This window comes from Apteryx mantelli, chromosome 8, assembly GCF_036417845.1.
Source record: "Apteryx mantelli isolate bAptMan1 chromosome 8, bAptMan1.hap1, whole genome shotgun sequence".
Classification (NCBI taxonomy): Eukaryota; Metazoa; Chordata; class Aves; order Apterygiformes; family Apterygidae; genus Apteryx; species Apteryx mantelli.
The window spans coordinates 31,908,611-31,928,317 of NC_089985.1; the positions used below are offsets into that span (position 1 = coordinate 31,908,611).

General features: G+C 41.9%; 2 protein-coding genes across 3 annotated transcripts in view; one reads left to right on the top strand and one right to left on the bottom strand.

Moving 5' to 3' along the window:
• Positions 1–4,485, bottom strand: part of CCDC159 (coiled-coil domain containing 159) — a 14,930-nt gene extending 10,445 nt beyond the window's left edge. The window contains exons 1-7 of one of the 2 annotated variants that reach the window (XM_067301138.1): positions 4,453–4,485; positions 3,530–3,560; positions 2,935–3,095; positions 2,175–2,256; positions 1,540–1,717; positions 1,385–1,452; positions 879–955 (exon numbers count right to left, since the gene is read on the bottom strand). In XM_067301138.1, coding sequence (XP_067157239.1) covers positions 879–955; positions 1,385–1,452; positions 1,540–1,717; positions 2,175–2,256; positions 2,935–3,095; positions 3,530–3,560; positions 4,453–4,485 — 630 coding nt within the window. Of the gene's footprint in view, positions 1–878; positions 956–1,384; positions 1,453–1,539; positions 1,718–2,174; positions 2,257–2,934; positions 3,096–3,529; positions 3,564–4,076; positions 4,189–4,452 lie in introns of those variants that run through there. The other variant, XM_067301137.1, reaches the window with a different exon arrangement.
• On the top strand, positions 4,484–11,448 carry MMACHC (metabolism of cobalamin associated C). Its single transcript, XM_067301143.1, has 4 exons — positions 4,484–4,555; positions 7,756–7,950; positions 8,346–8,498; positions 9,056–11,448. Exons 1-4 carry the CDS (start codon positions 4,484–4,486, stop codon positions 9,365–9,367), a joined length of 732 nt encoding a protein of 243 aa, XP_067157244.1. The 3' UTR covers positions 9,368–11,448.
• The last annotated feature ends 8,259 nt before the right edge of the window (positions 11,449–19,707 follow it).

The window sequence follows — 19,707 nt, forward strand, 5'->3', positions numbered from 1 at the left end:
CAGCAAGGGTAAAGTTCTGTTTCTTTACAACCTTCTTGGTTCGGATCACAATGACACCCTACTTGGCATCATCCGTAATCTCTTCTTCAGGCTAGCCTATCTCAACAGGAATTAAAGTTTTGTTACAGATAGAGTGGCAGTGTTTTGCCCACAGTGCTCATCTTCCTCTACAGAGAATTTGAGAACATGTATCCACCTTCCCTTGGGAAGCAGATTACAAGCCCTGGCTGTGCAATTATTCTCCTGTAGCATGAGGTTTCCAAAAAGACTGTAACATGCTGTTTGTTGCAAAGAATACAATCCAATTCTTAGCTCTACTCTCATCTCAACCCCTACTCCCCCGCTCTATCCATTCTATACTCTTTTCCCATCAAGTTTTTTCTGATTCTCCCTTTTGCTAAAGATCATCCACTTCTGCAACAACTAAAAAAATCATCTACTTCATCCTAGCTGCAGTAGAACCTGTCATATCAGCATACATACACACTCTTATTTTCTTCCATTTATACATGCTTTGAAGATACCTTTCTAACTGCTCTTCACCATTTGACACTAGAACAGAAAAGCCTCTTCTTGCTGTTTCAGCAAGCCTGTGAAACAGGAAAGGTGCCTGTACAGCACCTTGCACACTGGTTCTTTTGGTCAAGGTTTTATGGTGATACTAAATAAAAATCCTTCCTCTTTTACAGGCTGCAACAGCATTTTCAGCCTGGCTACTATTCATAGTAAACTCTCCATACATAAGCTTTAACACTCAGTTCTCCTCCACAGACCCTACTAGCAAGGCCTGCTCATTCCTATACCAGGTCTGCCACAGGCCATCAAACCATCCAATGCCAGATTTGGGGTGAAAAAGGTGCAACTATAAAGCAGCATACCGTGCAGTATCGACTTTGAGTTCTCTTCATTTCATCAGCCGCAGACATCTGGTTCGATAGCTCTTCCTCTTGTCGATCTATATAGTAAAACAACTTGACGTCACAGAGAGGGAAAAATGGCTAAACTACATCCTACACCTGATCTTCCATCTCTCTCTTGCCAGGCAAAACCTTTCAGAAATATATGCACCCACAGCTCTCCCAAGGCAAAGGATGGATTCAGAGATTGCAGGCAAGCCCAGTGCATGTTCTCCTCCCACAGCTCTCCCATGGCACCGCATGGGGTCACAGCTAGCCAGCCCTTTGTATCCATCTTTATTTCTGCTCCAGCTACCTGTTCATCAGTATCCCGTTTCATACTCCTGAACAGGGATTGTCAACTACAAAAAACATTACAATGCTTCCCATTGGGGCTGTTTCTGCTAGACCGCTTGGGCAGTAACTTGCTGAGTAACTTGCTCAGGATAGAGTTCAGAGCTCTGCAAGGAGCAGAACACAACACTCACTGACTTTATGCTTCAGTTGCTCCAACTCTTTCTTCACACAGACATAATCTTGCCACAGTAGTTTTTCGCTGTTTAAAGAAAGGAAAAAAGTTACACTTTTTCCTCCCATACTTCCCCTGCGCCAGCCCTGAACTTGCAAAGGTGCTAGCACTGACCTCTCTTTCATTTCTCTAGGACTGTTGCAGCAGGAATGTAGATGGGATTCACAGTCTCCATGGGGCCGATTAAACACTTTCTGTTGCTGTTTATGGTGTTCACTTTTCAGTTCATCTATCCTCCTTAGCAAGGTCTCCAAGTTACTGTAAGAGCTGTTCTGCAGTCGTTGCACATCCTCTGTAACAGCAAACGAGAAAAGCAGGAGGTGTAAAGGTCTCAACTTCCAGTTGCTGGAACAGACAGGATAAGAATAGGATCAGATAACAATGGACTTCTCACAAGGATATCTGAATCTAGATCAAGCTTGGTCATGGCCCTCCAAGAAATCACTTCAACTTTGTGTTTCCCACTGTCCCTTTTCTGAGAAGTAGCTTTGCTTCCCAGAAGAGGTTTTTAGATCACTACAGAAAAGGCAAAGGAAGAAGTGTCAAATTCAAAAAGCTCCTTCTGCCTTGTATCGAACAGTCTGCGCTCTCTTGTTCAGCAGGGAGGTGGAACTACACTGTGCCACATTTGATGGCTGTGCTCCCCAGCCTGTTGTTTCTTCAACAGGACCCAAACACAAGCGATCTGTGTAAGAGGTTTCTATGATCATCCCACAGTGCTTCAATTCTAGTCCCTTTATCTTCACTACCTTCCAGGTTATTGATCCGCTGCTGCTGGAACTCCTTCTCTTGCTTCAGTTGATTCACAGACTGAGTGAGCAATTCGATGATCTGAGGGGAAGGGCAAGAACAGATTTTGTATGAGAATAATTTAGACTGGGAAAAAACACAGTTAACAAGTCAATTCAACTTCGGAAGCTGGAAACACAGGGAGGCCTGGAAAGAAAAAAATAAATTCTGAATACAATAGATGGGATCCTTCTGTCCTCCTCTTACAGAGGGGATGGATACCATGAGAAACAAGTCCTGGGGTTCTAGAAGACATGGGGAAACTCCACAAAGAAGAAAGGCTGCACATATGAAGTAGTTCTGTCCCCAAGACAGATCTGGTGTCCCAGCACTTCATAAAGCTGAGGACCAACAGCTGGAGAAAGCTGCACGAGAACTAACTATAAAGATTATGATAAACTGCTATAAAGATTACAATAAGGAGATCCAAATCCAAGATTCAGTCTCCATCATAGCAACTGTGCTGCAGGGAGTAGGGAAGCTGCAAAGAACACATACTTTCAGCCTGGGAAGGAGAAAGGATCATCAACACAGAGGCCCTTCTAACTATTTTTGTGAGCTGCGTCCACCCACGCAGGAAGGTGTGGCTTTCAAACCCGATATGATGAAAGAAAAATATGCACAATACAAAGTGTTATAGGATGGATGGGCACATGGTACAACCATTCTAGGAAAACTCGCTCTTAACAGAGAGGCAATCTCACCAGAGGCTTAAATTACCTTGGTTTGGGAATGTAGCTGACTGGTGATGGCTGCTAGCTTCTCTGCTGCCATGTTGCAGGGTGGGAGACCCATGCAGGTGGGACACCGCTGCTGGGTTCCAAGCAGACATTCATCAAACACAGCATCCTCAGTGCTTATCCTGTCAAGCTGCAAATCCACTAAGAGATCAAAAGTAACAGACATTACCAGGGGCTGCAAAGAAAGAAACCCACCTGGGTCTGCCACATTGTTAAACTTGCCTCAGCTAGCATACAAGGCAGGCAACTTGGAAAAAGGCCAGGGTGCAGGTTTAGAAACCGAAATTAGATTCTTCCATAGCCCGTTTGAATGATACAATCGTGCAGTCATTAGATAAAGCAGGTCTCTACTGAGATTATCAATCCAGTTACCAATAAGAACAGTTTGAAAGAACCATCAATATGCTACATAGGAACACTAGTAGCTTGGATGTCAGATCCTGGGCACCAGCAACTCTTGGAAAACAGACAGAACGTTATCCATTCAAAACAACTACATAAGGAACATCTGTGCAACAAGAGGTTTGCCCTTACTTCTGAAACGCTCCGGCTATGAAAGTTAGATATGCCGTTACCTTTAGAGGGGACATTGGTCATGTTGAGACGCTGCTGTAAAAAAGAAAAAGGAAAAGAATTACTTGTTTGCTAAGAGATGGCAGCTGCAACATAGGAAGGAGCGGTGGACATCTTACGTGGCCTGCTTGGGAAACACGGCTTTAAATTCACGGCAACATGGATGCTAGCCTCAGAGCAGGAGATGAAAGCAGCTTCTCCGGCTCATCCCAACAGCCCACCTAATCCGGAGTCCCGCCTCGTACCGTGCCCGGCAGCACGTGCCCAGGGCAGAGCGTGGGAAGGGGGCGCGCACGCGCCTGGCACCTGCCCCCGCGCGCTCGGCAAATGCGGCGCGGGACTCACGGGCAGCGGGGGTTCCCGCCCCTCCCAGCCCCGAACGGGTGTTTCTGCAGCACGCAGAGCACCCCGCAGCCGGGAATCGCTCGGTTCCGCGGGCGGCCCCGAGAGCTCCCCCGGCTGCCTGCGGCGGAGGGGGCGGGGAACGGCGGCGCCCTCAGGGCGGCAGCGGCCCCGGGGCGGACAGGCGCCCGCCCGGCCCGCACTCGCCTTGGCCCGCGCCACGCCGGAGTCGGTCTCGGCCAGCAGGGAGCTGAGTCGCGCTTCCCAGCTCATAGCGCCGCCGGGCCGCACACCGAGGAGGGGAGCACGGCTGCGCCGAGGCCCGGGGGACAACGGCCGCCTCGCAGGCCCCGAGCGGGATCCACGGTCCCCTGCGCGCGGGGCCTGCTGGGACATGGAGTCCTCGCTGGGCGGGCGCGCGCGGCCGCGGGGGAGGTGCGCACTACAAATCCCATGGTGTCTTGCGCATCGGGCCGTCTCCTAGGAGACGCGGCGCGGCGGCACCGGAGGGCGGGGGGGGGGCTTTCCCGCCTCCCGTGGTGCCCCGCGCGCAACCAGGCGCGGGAAGGGGGAGCAGAACTACCTCTCCCGTGACGCCCCGCGCGGCAGGCAGCATGGAGGCGCGCGTGGCGGAGCAGCTCCGCGGCGCCTTGGGCCAGCTCGGCTTCGAGGTGCACGCCTTCAAGGTACTGAAGTCACGCGGGCCCGCCGTGACGCCATCCGCCGTGACGCCATCCGCCGTGACGTCACCCGGAGGCGCGCCGAGGCGGCGCGAAGCGGGAGCCGCGGGATGCCGGGGAGGGCGCCCGGGGCAGGCGAGGCGGCCGTTATCGGCCGTTGGCGAGGCGCGGCACCGCCCCCCCGCCGCTGAGGCGCGCCGCCCTGGCAGAGGCGGCCAGTCTCCTCAGGGCGGCGCCGCTGCGAGTTCGCCCCGCTTGGCTTGTCCCGTGGGACGGCGCTTCGCCGCCGAGGCCGAGGCTCCCGCCCCTGGCGCTCCCCGGTGCCCGGCGGGCGGCGCCGAGGCCCCCGCCGGAGCAGCACAGGGTGCCCGGGGCCGCGCCGCGCTCCTCGCAGCGCCGGCGGCAGGTGGCGCTGCCTCCCCGGAGACGCGGGCGGGCGGGAGCGCCGCCGGGTGCCGCCGTCGCCCAGGGCCGGCTCGGAGATGCGGGGAGGTCTCTGCGCGACTGGGGGGGGCTGCAGGCTGCGACACGCGCGCTGCCACACGCCATTTCTTTGCGCAGAGGGAGTGCGGAAAGGAAGGCCTTTGCCTTAGGGAATCCGGAGCTCCCCTGGAGAGCCGACGGTCTGGGGGCCTGGGTTTGGAATAGCAGTTTGCTGGCTGGAGCTAGAAATGCTCCTAAGAAGCTGGGCTGCACTGCTGCTAATGTAGGTTGTTTAAATAAATAAATTTAAAAAAAGGCATGAGATGTCTGTTTAGTCTGCCTGGTAAAGCTAGGTCAAGGTTACTGCTGCACAATTGCATACTGCTTCCCAGGGCTGTGCAGTGCCATGGTTTGCCCAGGTCCTAGTCTGTCATGGTCAGGAGAGTTAAATGAGAAGGATACTTATAGATTGACAGGGAATAGAGTCCCCTAAACAGGTTTAAAATTTAATCAAAATATGCAACCATGTCAATATTTAAATGCAGGCTACTTCATCTGTTTGTAAATGGCCTGCAGACACTCAGCTAGTTATGTCCACTGAAGGCGGCCTCTGCTTTGGACTGAGAGGCATACTCTTCCGTTGCCCCGTCTGTTTAACCTCTGTCACTCTGCTTCCCCCAAAACATGCGGGTTCCTTCCTCAGCCAGCCCTGAGAGAGCTATTCCCCCCATTGACCTAAAGGATTACTTCCGCTGTGCCAGTCAGCCCTTTTATTCTCTGGAGCTGGACAGATACATGCTATAATCAATTAACCCCTTCCTTACCATTGCTTAATAGGCTTTTAAATCTCCTGTTCCATTATTAAATCAAACATTGGCTACTTCAGTGTCTCTTTAAGTTTTAATCCTCATACAGCCAGCCCAGGTGTATTGACTGGGAAATTAGCAAACCTTAGATTCACTTCTCAATTTTTTAACATCTCAATTCAGCATCTTAAACAAGAGTCACAAAACTGATTAAACTCTGGGGTTGATCTAAAAATGTATCTTTATAGATATGTAGATACATAGATAAGTTAGTTTTCACCGTATGTTTCCATATGTGCAGGTCTGGCTGCTACTGTCTACTGTAAAGTCACTTTCAAATTCATTTCACTGTTAGAGGTGACCGATACTTTACAGTTTCAGACTATTAGAGGCACATTACCTGACATATTTCTAAATATTAGACCTGATCTTTATGACATTCCAGGAGAGCAGAAGTTGTCAAAACCTTTTAAGAGACTGATTTATTATGGAATATATTAGTAATGGAGTGCTGGGGTTCTCAGCCATTACCTCTTGGTGCTTGGCAGTTGCTGGTTTGAGTCCTGTTCCCCTACTCATGTCTTCCTGCTGCCCTGGCTTGATCCCTCATTTCTGGACCGCATTATGATACATCCAGCCCTGAAAGTAAATTCTGAAATGTGGCTATGGCATAATCCATGCACTACCGTTGATGTTCTGCTGCAGGAGTCTATCACTGCTGGGAACTTCAAATCCTTCATTTTCACACATAAACATTTCCTGCTGAAGAAATAAGCCACACAACTTGTCATATGAGCAAAACAGAAGTACCAGTTTCTTTCTGGCTGAGGCAGAACAGCATTGTCTTGTTTAAACAAAAAGACAAAACACAAAATGTCTTTTTCCAGCTAAAGAGAGGCATCGCAAGAACATAAGGATCAACTAAACAACAGGGGGGGGAAAAAAAGGAAGGAACAAAAGCAGAACAGGATTCGGACTGAGGTTATTGGGGCTAATAAGGGCATCCCTCTCAATTGCAGAACTCCAGAGAACAGCACTGTGCCAGGAATGACTTGAGATTCAATGGGATCTCCTAGAAAATCTTTACTTGGATGGGAGAAAAATTTCAGTGCATGTTGCTCTTTAGCTTTCTACTGTGTTAGCAAGATTGGCAATTGGATGCCCTTCCTGTACTTGACACATCTGATTTTGACTTATACCATTTCACTACGGTAAACTAGCTTCAGGGAGAAAAGGACTTTGGATATTTCAGCTCTTGACTTGAATTAATAATAAGCCATACTCCCATGGTTTATTTCCCATGTGGTGTCCTGCAGTTAAAAACCCTTCAGCTCTTTTGGAAAGTTGGCTATTCAGAGAGAAGTCTGCTTTTCTGGTCTATATTTTCTGTGATTTTTTTTTTTGTTATAGGCAGGGGCATTTTTATGCAGGATTTTAATTCATAATAAATTTGTTTGCATCTGCTGGCACAACAGGTATTTGCCATGGAAGTGAGTTAAGTTAAAAATAAGTGATGGAGCTTTCAAAGGGACAGAAGGGCTGTGGGCTGGCCAAATCCTACTAAGATGTAGTACAAGCAGTAGGAACCTTGTCTAAATAACAATCCAAGTGAGAATCAGACACAACTGTAAAAGCTTTCTCTAAGCCGAAACATCTGATCTGCATTGGCAAGACTGGTTGCTGATACTTTTGTCTAAGGTTTCTGGGCAGAGTTGGATAAAGGGCAGTCTTCAGCTGAATGCAGTAGATCATCCTTATCTCTCACATCAAGGTACAGCTTCCAGAAACTGTAGATCCCAGTATGCAAAGCTACTTGGTTTGAATGGAAGGAACTAGGTAGCTGCATATCTGGGTTGCAAATGAAGGTAGCTACACTGCTTTCGACTTTTTTTTTTTTTTTTTTTGTAGTTACTGCATGCCCTCTGGCAAAAGAGTGGTGACCCTGTTTTAATGGAAATTTGTTTGTCTTTGCCAAAGGTTGGATGGTACAATGCTGTTCTCCAGCCAGCCTTTCATCTCCCATACCCAGATGACACGCTGGCCTTCGTTGTCCTGAGCACGCCTTCAATGTTTGACAAAGCCCTTAAGCCTTTTGTGAATAAAGAACGGCTAAAAATAATCAGGGATCCCGTGGACCAGTGTGTTTCTCATCATTTATCATGTGTGAAGGAGGTAAGAGCCTTGAAATACTGGCTCCTTTTACTATTGTGGCATATAACCAGGTGGCTTGAGCAGGAGACAGAGCTCTCCTGGTTCCTGCCCTTGATCTTTAAAAGGGTAAAAGCATTATTCATGATGCTAAATTCTTCCTAAGAGCATCAACAGGCTGTTGACCTGCATATTCTATCCCTTTGTCATTACAAAGTGTAGGTGTAGGGTGTGTAGGGTGCTTTACAGTCACAGTTTGAAAAATCAAGGCTGCAAGATTACTGATAGGAGATTTCAGAAGCAGGATGTGGAAATCTGCAGGCTTACTTCCCACATGTGTGGTTTGCTAGTATTCAGCACTTCTCTAGTGGCAAATCTTTTTTCATGAGCCTGGGCTGATGTTTTTCCCCCCACCCCAGAAATTCCCTGACCAGAAGGTGGACATCATCTGTGATTATGAGATCCTGCCAAACCGAAAGCCCAAGTTCTTGGCACAGACAGCTGCCCATGTTGCAGGAGCAGCATATTACTACCAGAGGAAGGACGTGAAGCTTGATCCTTGGGGAAAAAAGGTGAGACGAAAACACAATCTGGGAATCCTTGAAAAGCCATCAAATTGCAATCACTGAATTGTGCAACTGTTGTTTACTCACTAGTTCTTCCCGCAGGGAAATAGAAAGTCCCAATCACATATAGCTACATAAAGTGTTTCAGGCAGGAATCAGAAGCTTCCTAGATACTTTGGGGTGGTAGAGAAAAGAGTGAATGGAGAAGAGTGTCTTGATCTATTAATTTACTAGGTAAGAGAATAAAGTCAATGTAAAAGATGACTTGCTTATATACAGAACACAGCTTGCGCTGTTGTTTATTTCTATGTTAGATTTTCAAAAAGAAACTTCTTCCCACATTACGGTGTGGTCTGTGTGTGGGCATAGGAAAATGGGAATCAAATGCAATGCTTTGAGCCACATGGTCAGGAAAGTGCTTTCCTTCCTTGCCTGTAGAGTACTCCACCAGTGGGCTACGGGTGTGAGAAATTACATCAAAGCTCAGCATAATGGTTTGAACTCTCGCCATTACTAAAGACAAAATGAGATGTCCTAGCCCCCTTTTTTTTTTGTCCTTCCAGAAGATCTATGGCGTATGTATCCATCCCAAGTATGGCGGCTGGTTTGCTATCCGGGCTCTCCTCCTGTTCCCAGATATTCAGGTACCATTCCTGGAACAGTCTGCCCCTATTGACTGTGTGAGCACAGAGGAGAAAAGAATTGAGTTGCTGGAGCAGTTCAATTTCCACTGGCAGGACTGGCGCTACAGGGACATAATTGAAGTGAAGGAAAGGTACTCAGAGGAGCAGAAAGCCTACTTTGCCACTCCTCCAGCAGAGAGATTCAGACTGCTAGGCCTGCCAGGAGAAGGCCAGAGGAGCACATTTCACTGAGCAGCACGGTTTCCTGAAGGGGCAAGGTGTGAGCAAAGCGTAACTCACCAGCACCTTCTTTTCTGTGGTGCTGAGGAGGCAGATGTGCTGATACAGAGAGAGTGAATCCGAGCAGCTGTGTACAGCATCTCAGCCCAAACATCAGCTTCATGGAACATGAGGGAGCATTGCATCATAGCACTACTGATCTGGAGGAAGGTGGGGGCAGTCTGTCTCATGCTGTTACTGATTTAATGTGTGTTTTTCGAGTCTGGTAAGATGCCCATTAGCCTTTGGCTGGGCAAAGTTCGGACATTTTTGCACTGGAAAACCCATGCTGCTAATTAGAAAAGTCATGCGTCTTCTTAAGAATTTTCTTTCCAAATGTTTTGTATTTATTCAGTGTAAGTAAAAAAATAAATTTTAAGTCATTGTACACTGAAATAATTTTTCTTCGGTATGAATTCAGGGCAGATATTTTTTAGATGTGTCCAGCACTTTATCACACTGTGTCATAACTCTCCCTGGGGAACAAATGTTCAATCTTTTCAGTCTTGCCCTCCTCAGAAAAAAAGGTGTTCTGCATTCCTTCACCTGTAGTGAAGCTGGCTTAATTTAATTAAGAAATCTCTTAATGTCTCCTCCCCTTAACCTCCAGAAGAAAATTCTCCAAAGAGATTGTTTCAGTAAGTAGCATAGTCCTGTACATGGAGCAGGACTGAGCAAAACATTGCTCAACAGCAGCCTCCTTTTTCAGGATAGTTATGAAAGAGAGAGTGACGGTACAAAGGTCACGGACTAAGTCTCATATATTTCCTTTACGCCGCGTGTCAGCTTTTCAGAGCAAGGTGAAGTCTTTAGGTCAATTTTAAGAACTTACCACTGTATAGAGCAGCCTATGTCTATGTGAGTAGAGTTTTAGTCATATTAAGCTGATTGACTGAAAAATAAAACTTCCATAACCTTTTGCTAAGGTAGGTGAGATTTGAATTTAAATAATTTCCAGTGTCGTGCCAGCTATACTGTGGTTCTACTACAACAGTTTCCTGTTGTACTTTCTGTTTTTGTATGAGAGAGACCATGAACTTGCACGCACACAAAAACCATTACATGAAACAGTCACATGCACAGATGACAAAGCAGAGGGAAAGAAAAAGAAGAGAAAATACGCATGATTTTCATGTTACTTGTATTGCTGGATAAGACATTTTCAGACAAAAATATAACTTTCTCTTTTTAGATGACTGTAGATGACTTGTTTGACCAGAGCTCAAAATGGCACTGGGAATCAGGAATTAATTTACCTTAGAGCACTTTGAGGCTCAGGCTTCATGAAAATAATACATTATAATAAATTAAAATAATAGTTTGTGGAAGTTTTTGTACTTGACTGTGATGCACAGCTGCAGTTGCTAAGCACTTTCTTCCTTTTCTTGATATCAACATAATTATGCAAAAACACTCACTTTGCAGAACTGAGCCCTTTGTTTTTATTTTGTATTGTAGTTCTTCATACCTTTTAGAGACCTAACACTAAGGTTACTCTCACACTAAGTCATTGCTTGATACGTTTTTTCCTAGTCTGTATTCTAAATCAGCAAAATCAAGATTCAGCATAAGTTTGTTTTTCTCTAAATTATGTAGTGAGCATGTGATCACTGGGCTTGTTCAGCCTACTTGCTGTTACAAAAAAAATCTGTGTTACTTTCCATGCTTTTGTTCACCACATCTCACTAAGGCACATACCTGATTTACTGTGTGATAATGGTATTGTGATTTTTAATTTAAACAAAATAATTTAATTGTTTAAATTCCATTTTTTGGTATAGAATTACTTCTGGTTGAAATGTTGGTTGGCCTTTTCAGAACTTTCCAACTGAACTGTAATTTAATGGGGACTTGAGTTAATGGTTTCATATTAGTAACATATACAAAATAATGATTCTGCTAGAAGGATACAGCATGGGATCAGATTTCTCTTTTTACATTACAATTTAAATTAAAATATTTTGATTTGGGAGATTTATTTCTTATAAATGTTTAATATTTTGTTGTAGTTCATTCATTGAATAGATTGCTATTGCCACTTAATTTCAATGTTTGTAATTTATTTCTCTTTACACTGTATTTTGGTTAATAAAATATACAAAGTTGTAAGTAATCTTGAGCACTGAGTATTTTTGTCTAAGCACTGCAATGAGTGAGAACTGATCATTGTGTTTTTAACCTACTGAAAATAGTCAGCTACCAAAGATGCACAAAAAACAGCATCTGAAAACAGTAACAATAAAAGTTAGTGATCTTAGCAGAAGTTAGTAAATTATGATGATAGGCAAATCTGTGTTACTGAAAAATGAAACAGGTCTAATAAATGTTTATCTTTACCAGGTTATTTGAGCAAGATTATTTTACAACAAGCACATAACACAGCACTTTCATTTTTTCCTCTTTGTTCTAGCAGTAACAAAAGATCTTAGATCCAGCCAATATAACTGGTATTTGAGGGGTGTTTTCCCTCAGTAACTTAAATGTAATACCTGTAATTATTGGAATTTTTATTTGCTAAAACATGCTTGTGAATATTGAGTCAGAATAAGGGCAAATCTGTGTTCTTTATGCTTCTGGTACTACAGTTATGTCAGAGTGGAATAAAAATACCTCATAACATATCCAACCTTACTCCAGTAACTTTGGAGGGGATTGTATTGGTTCTTAATGTCCTTCTTTTAGCTAGGTCACTGAGCACCACAGTTACAGCTGGTAATTTTCTTTCCTTACTAGTTGGAGATACAGCATAATGGTCTTTGTCTTATAAAACTGAAGTTTGAGAACCCGTTTGAATTATCTCATCTCTTGGGACAAGACTAGACATAGTGAGGAATGGATCATTCTTGGATCATGAGGCATCATGAAGACATTCTTATTTTAGGCAGTTTCAAATTACAAGTAATTGCAAATACTTGAATGGATTTGCTAGTTCAAGCATCACATTTTATATTTTTAGATAAGTAAGTTTTTCCATAAATCCTAATTTTTAAACATTTAATAAAGTATTTTTCCTTAATATAACCAGTAGGGTGAGTATTGAAGAGCAGAACACTAAAAAATTTAAGAGTTGCTTGAATTTTAACTCAGTTTTGACAAGACGCTCGGTATATTTCAAGTCAACAAAATATTCTACAGAGGATTAATATATTTGTAGTATTTGCATGCACACAAAATTTATCATTCATACTTTTCTTCAGTGACACTTCCCTTTTTCTGACTTCACCATTAACCTTTAAAGAAGGAATTAAATTTTAATTAAGATAGCAAGTACTGATTAAATGCAAAGCACTATCTAATCTGGTGACAAGCACTCCTCAGGATTATTATTCAAAAAGCAAAAGACAGATGAGGGCCTGATTTTTCTACCAGTTAAATCAACTACTCTTGTCTTTGATCTCAGGGGTGCAAGAACTAATTTTTGATTGGGGTAGGGAGTTTGACAAAGGTATTTCCTAATGTCGCCTTATTTCCTTCTCCTAGAAAAAACTTTGTTTTTAACAGTCCTGTCTTGCACTAAACTGTGGAAACTAAAGATGGCTTGCTCTATAAATCAGTGCTAGTATGTGTCAGACAAAAATATGCAACCCTATGAGAGATGTGCATGCTTTAAATGTGTTAAACTGCCATCCCCTGGGTCAGAAGCATAACTTTAATCACTACAAATGTTCTTTTATTTATATGTGACCAAAATTATTGGTGCCTACTATTTAACATGGTCTAAATCAGTGAAAATGCACAATGACTTGACTTTGACTAAACATCTGAGTAAAGACTTCCATATTTCTAAAAAAAGAAGAGATAGCTATTAATCAGTTCCATTGTGGTTATGAGCAATGAGTATATTTTAAAAAACTTGCTTTGAATACTGGTTTCAGAGGTAACAATTCCAAACTTCTTACTTTAAAGGCAAGTGGGTATTGTCATCGTCTGCAGTGGAGAGCCAGCTGCAACTTTGCAACCTTTACTTTTACAAATTCATCTATCAAAAACTGACAAATGACTTCCTTGTTGTTATTTGTTAAGTTGGCTTCCTGTCATACCATATATCTTGTGAGAGATCATGAATTGTGTTTGCTTCAGAAAGCAAACAGAGCTCTTCCCTTCGGTTTCATGAGCTGAGAAGAGTTTTGGAGTAAAGCACATGTTTTTATAGCGTGGCAGGAAGCAGAAAGATCCAGGGAATAAAAATGATTTTTTCTTATTGCTTTGCTACAGAAAAACAGCACTTGGGAAAAAACAGAATTTCAGAGAGAAAAATGGGTGTGGCATTTTCTTTTCAATAACTGACACAATAATTGAAAATATGGTGGAAAACTTAACAAAAAGTGAAAATATAGAATGAGCAATAAGATACATAGTGGAATGTTTAAAACACCAGTGATGCATCACAATCCTTAAAAATGTGCTTATATAAGTGTATTTGATGTTGCTACTTCATCAAAAAAATACTGTCTTACACAATTGCCACTCCTTCATACTAGCTCCATGGTACATTTCTAATTTTATGAGAATTTAGTTGTTTGTACATAATTTAGTGAGCAATTTCATTTGTAATAAATGCAGATATTTCGTTTTTCCAACACATTTTTAGGAAAATTTTAAAGAGAAGGTTTTTTTTTTTAATGTCTCCAAAGTTCTGGAAATCATATATCTCTACACTAGGGTGCCCCATTTTGTCTCCATTCTCTGTCTTTGGGGGGGGGGGGGGGGAAGTCCAGGATGGGAGAATTCTGGTAGTTAATTTGAAGGGAGGAAAGGGGGAAATTTTCTGGGTCAAAAAATACCTTGCAGAATCTTACATTCATGCAGGATAATTAGCTTTTCTCTGAATGCATAAAAACTTTTACTCCTTGTAGGGGAATTAGCTACATTTTAAATTCTAATTTCATATCACAACCTTTTTTTTCCAAGTAGTTGTTCTAACTAGTTTTCCTGAATCATTCACTGTTGCTTCAATCCTTTTTAACAGGCTCTTCTTCTGAAAAAATCAAACAGTACAGAAATAAAAACAAAAAGAAATTTACCTTGTGTTTGTGAAAAGTGCATTTGATTAAATGTTAACTTTGAATTACATTAACTTTTATTAAATGTAGATTAAAGACTTTTCTTTTTTGACAAAGGACACCTAATCTCATTTGTCAGTGCAGATGCTTCAAAAATATGTTGCTATAGAACATGAAACATTAACTTACTGGGCTCAGAGTTCCTGAGGGCAGTGTAGATATAACCTGAAAGTCTTCATATACATATATATATATTTTATATATATAGGTACACACACACACATAAAAATATACATACAAGGTCAAATAGTATCTTGCACAGGAACATTATAAACTCAGACACATGACCCATAACACACACCATGATTTAAGTTTCAGGTAAAAGAGCCAAATTTCACATTGAAGTCCAAACCTATCATCACTAGGTGTGTGAGAAGAGCTTACCAAAGGCACACTGCTCGTGCAGGAACGCTGCCGACACTTCACAGCATGATGGCAACCTGTTCTGTTGTAGCCATATAAAGGTGTGCATTACAGATTAGTTGATGACAGTTGTTCGATCTGCACAGGCTTTGGCCTGTGAAGTCTTGATTCTACATAGACTATGAACATACTGTTCAATATTTATCAATACATTTCAGATCCTGTCTGTTCATATTCTAAAAAGGTGTTAGTAGAAATTGCGATATGTATTCAAAGTTGAATTTTGTAGGCATTTGTATTGTGTTCTTTACTAGCACTGATGGTGCTGTACCCATTAATAGTGTCTGTAATATTATACTTCTAGATTCTGTGAGGTGCTTAAGTTATACCTATGTTAGAGGTGAAGACACTGACTAGAACCCAAGATAAATACAGACCTGTGGAGAGCCAAAGTAAAATCAGTTCTGACTGCACTCTAGAGGCAAAATCATGTTTTTCCTCTTTGTAAACTGCTAACAGTAAAAATAGAAGCTAATGTATTCATGATCAAAAAGATACTGGTTATTTCTGTCATTTCCTAGTTCAATGCTCTTTTTATATATGCCACTAATTTGTAATAAAAAGAGAGCGAGTAACAACTTTAACATACTTCCTGATGTCCAAATTTACTGCATTTCTACCAGTATACACTGGCCAGAGTTGTATAACTAGCCTATGGCTTCACACCCCTCCTGTGCAGTTCTCTTCTTTCTGCCTTTACAAAGTAGAATCAGGCAATCTGTTTTGTGCAAGTCCTCTGTACTTTATCTGAGTAGCAAGATACGTCAGAACTTGTATTTACACAGACTGTCATTTAATATTGAACATCAGACTCTGAAAATTTCATAGAGGATATATATATATATATCTCATATATTTCAAACTATTAATATGATAAAATCCAAGTATTTTAACAAAATCTCTACATGACTGTTGTTTTGATGTATAATATTTCTAAAAAGTAGAGTCATGGGGCTTCCGTAAACATATTTTCCTATCCAAAGTGCATAATTTCACAACAGTTGTGGGATATAAACTATTTGGTTTTGTTCTTTGAACTTCATTGATTTGCTGGGCAATTTATCAGATGAACTATTCATCCTAAAGATGTATTAAAAAGGCTGGAGCACTAGTTAAGAAAATAGCACTTTTAAATTTTAATAATTTTTAGAGTATTTTTCAAATACACCAGGAAACTTTTTATAACAAAATGCTAAGTTTAATTTTTAAAAATGCCAGCATACTGCTACATGATGGGAGGTGTTGCACAGGTCAGAAAAAAAAAACTATGAGTTGCTTTGCTCTGTGAAAGTCAGAGCTGATGGAATTCCTTGGCACTCTATTTCCCTCTGTACATGTAGCTGAATATTAACAGCAGATTTCCTGGTGCTATATTTTACTATATTTTTCTTGTGTCTAAAAATAAATAGCCAATTATTAATTTTGAAATAACGTACACATACAATAGATGTACAAAATCTACTAAAGGTTACTATCTGTATGTCAAGTATTGAAAATCACATTCTATATATACACCATGATAAATATAAAACATAGAGTTTAAGTATGATGCACTATTTTGTTTTACACATACCATATAATAACTGTTTATGTTTTTGCACAAGCACTATTCTCTTCCAAAGCTAAATTGCAGATAGCTCAAAAAAACCCCCTTAATTTTAGGTAATAATCAAAGAACACAATGTGCAGCAGAATGACTTCCTTGCACTTTCACTCAGTCTTCAATAAGATCAGACAAATCAGTACCTAAAGCCATATTTGCAAAATTGCAGTGAACAGGAACTTTGCCATATATTTTAAGAGGACAAGACCACACCTCCAGAGAGGTCATGTCAGGGCTATTTCACTACAGCTGTTTGAAATAAGTTTCAAAGATTGATATGAGCAATTATATTGACAGAGAGTTTGCTCTTGGTAACTAGACTACTACACGCAATTTTGAAACACTGTTTAATTACATACAGTTTTAACTGTTCTCACAAAGCAGATAAAAATCCCATCTATAGTGATATATCTAGAATAGATGCTTACACCAGAGTAATAAACTGGTGCAGTGTAGTTCAGCTCTCAAAAACAAGAATATGAATCCATTAAAGAATAGCCAATTTCTTTATCATGTTGTCAGCAGATGATTGCAAGTACATTTGTTTCCTTTGGCATTCTGCTTTTGAGGGGAATACAACAACATACAAATGTCTATAAAGTCTGTAAAAGATAAATACTAGTATCTAAACTGATCCAAATATTCAGAGAATCTCTTAAGAATGAAACTTCATACACTTGCAAAATATGTTATTTTGCAAAGTAACAAGTAGCCAGTTATACAGAAGCTCAGTAATCACAACAATTAACTTACGATAAAGAGAAAGAAATAAGCAGGCAGTAATATTATGTATTTTGGTTTCCCTTCATCTGACTATGCTAAAATATTCTAAAGTAATGAATACAAGGTTCTCTATAATAAGCACCTCTCTACATCTCTAACAAGCACCTGAACTAGAAAAGAGATGTGCAATCAATTACACGTAAGAAGATTCAGAATAACTTTCTTTCTAAATAGCATCTTCTATGCATCTTCATGGAAAAATCCCACTAAGATACAATATTACAACAGCTATCATTCTTGTCACCAAAATTAAGAACGCTCATGTGTTTTTCCCTCACTGAGAAACATGGCACTCATCAATCATGGAAACAAAAACAGTTTATAACCACGATGTAAATACAATATGCATCTTGGTATATGATAAATGATGGCGTCACGATACTAGGAGGGATGAGAGCCTCAAACAACACCTGAATCAATGCCGAGCTTAAGCAAACAGACTCCTCTTGACTTGGAGACGTTCGGGTCTGACCAACAATTTTATGCCTCTCACACTCAGAGAGAAAATGACAGTGTGGTAAACGTTCCCACGAATGCCTCACGTTACTAAAGAAGGAATAAAAAGAATTACTTAATTGCATCCATTTCCACAGTGATCCTTACAGTACAAACATATAATACAGCTCCTATCCCAGAGGTATTTTTGTTTCTTGGCTGTTTTGAACTTCTGCATCATCATCATTCACCAGTGATTTACTATGATTTTTAAATATATAATGTTTTTAGCTAGCTGATGCATCGACTACAAATGAACAGCAATAGACTAATTATAACTGAAATATTTCAGTGATTTTTCTTAATCATGTAATTTTTTTAATTAATAGACACTTATGTAGCTATCACAGTTAACAATTTACTTTTTAAAACAGGAAAATTAACACCTGAAAACAACCATTATTATTGGGCCATTTAAAAGCTGGGAGCTATTTATAAATACCTCGTGGTACAAGGTATTATTAAAAGATGATCTTTAAAAAGTAGAAGTGAAAATACAAAAAAAAAATGCTAGCAGTGAGGGCAAAAGCAACACTCGAATTTTCACTTCAGAGGAGTGGGTTAAATAGATTAAGACAGTATCTCTTTGTTTTATGGGATATTCCCTGACATCCTAAATCTTTCACCAAGGTAATTCAGCCTGTATTTGTTCCCAGCAGCAGTAAGAGACTGAATCCCGCACTTGGGCACACTCCGACGGTTTCCTTGAACGACGTCCAGCGCCCGACTCCACACACGGCCACGCAGGGCGGGCAGATGCGCAGCTCCATCGCCCAGGGGGCGGGGCACCGCCCACGCGCCCCGCCGCCAGCCAATCCCCTGCCTCCGCGCGCGCCGGCCGTTGGGAAAGCGCGGGCTCGGGCGGCGCGCGCGCCCCTGTCAGGGGAGGGTGACGCAGGTCCTGGGCCCCGGGGAAGGAGGAGCCGCTGGGGTCAGGGCTCGGCCGCCCTCACCCCTCCTCTTCCTCCGAGGGCCTGCGTTGGGGGAGTGAGGACACCTTCTCCCTCCCGGGAGAAGGGAGCACCAAGGACAGGACAGAATCCTCTTGTCCCCATGAAGAAGGGTAGACACACCAGCAGGGCATTTTCTTTTCACTGTATTAACATTGTTTTTAACATATCGCCTAGTCTGGACATAGAAGAGGCTTATCTGTCACTACCAAGAGCTGGCAGGACTTCATACAGCATCACACAGTGTAATGGTCAAGTCACAGCCGACCCAAGTTGACTGCTGAGTAAGAGCACAAGTCACTTTAGTAGCACCACCAGGGAGGAAGATGCCTATTTTCACATGACTGGAGCACAGGACTGTACAAGCCAGTACTGTAGTTCTACTATAGCCAATTTTGTGACCAATTCAAATGTGGTATAACTAGATACACCTAATCAAAGATGAGTTTTACATTAAGCTAGTAGTCACTATTCCCTGATGATTTGCTACAGCAAGGACATTTTTGATATCAGAAAAAGGTCAGTTTTCTGCTCAACAATACTGCATTAACATTTGTTTGCTCATCTTACCCCATACAAATATTTGATAAGGTTCAGAGACTGCTCAGTCCCTGGAAACACCTTGACACTCCTGCTACTCTCCAGCCACCCCAGAATGATAAACTCATTTGTTACCTTGATCAGAAAAATCATTTGAGTCTTAAGCACCAGTTTCACATAGGTCCAGGAACATTTGTTACAGTTAAGATACCAGCGATTAAGTATTTTATTAGTACCTACTGAGTATTTGGCAGCAAGGCTGCTGCAAGAAGTCTGCCCCCCCCCCCCCCAAATACGCAGAACATTGACAAGGCTACTATTTCAGTCATGTTTCATATTCATTTCTGACTATCAAAGTGGCTCTGGTTGTTTGTTATTGTTTACTTTAAGCATGATAGAACTTGTTCACTAATTGAGGAGCAGAACTCAGAGGCAAAGAGTTTAATCTTTACAGGT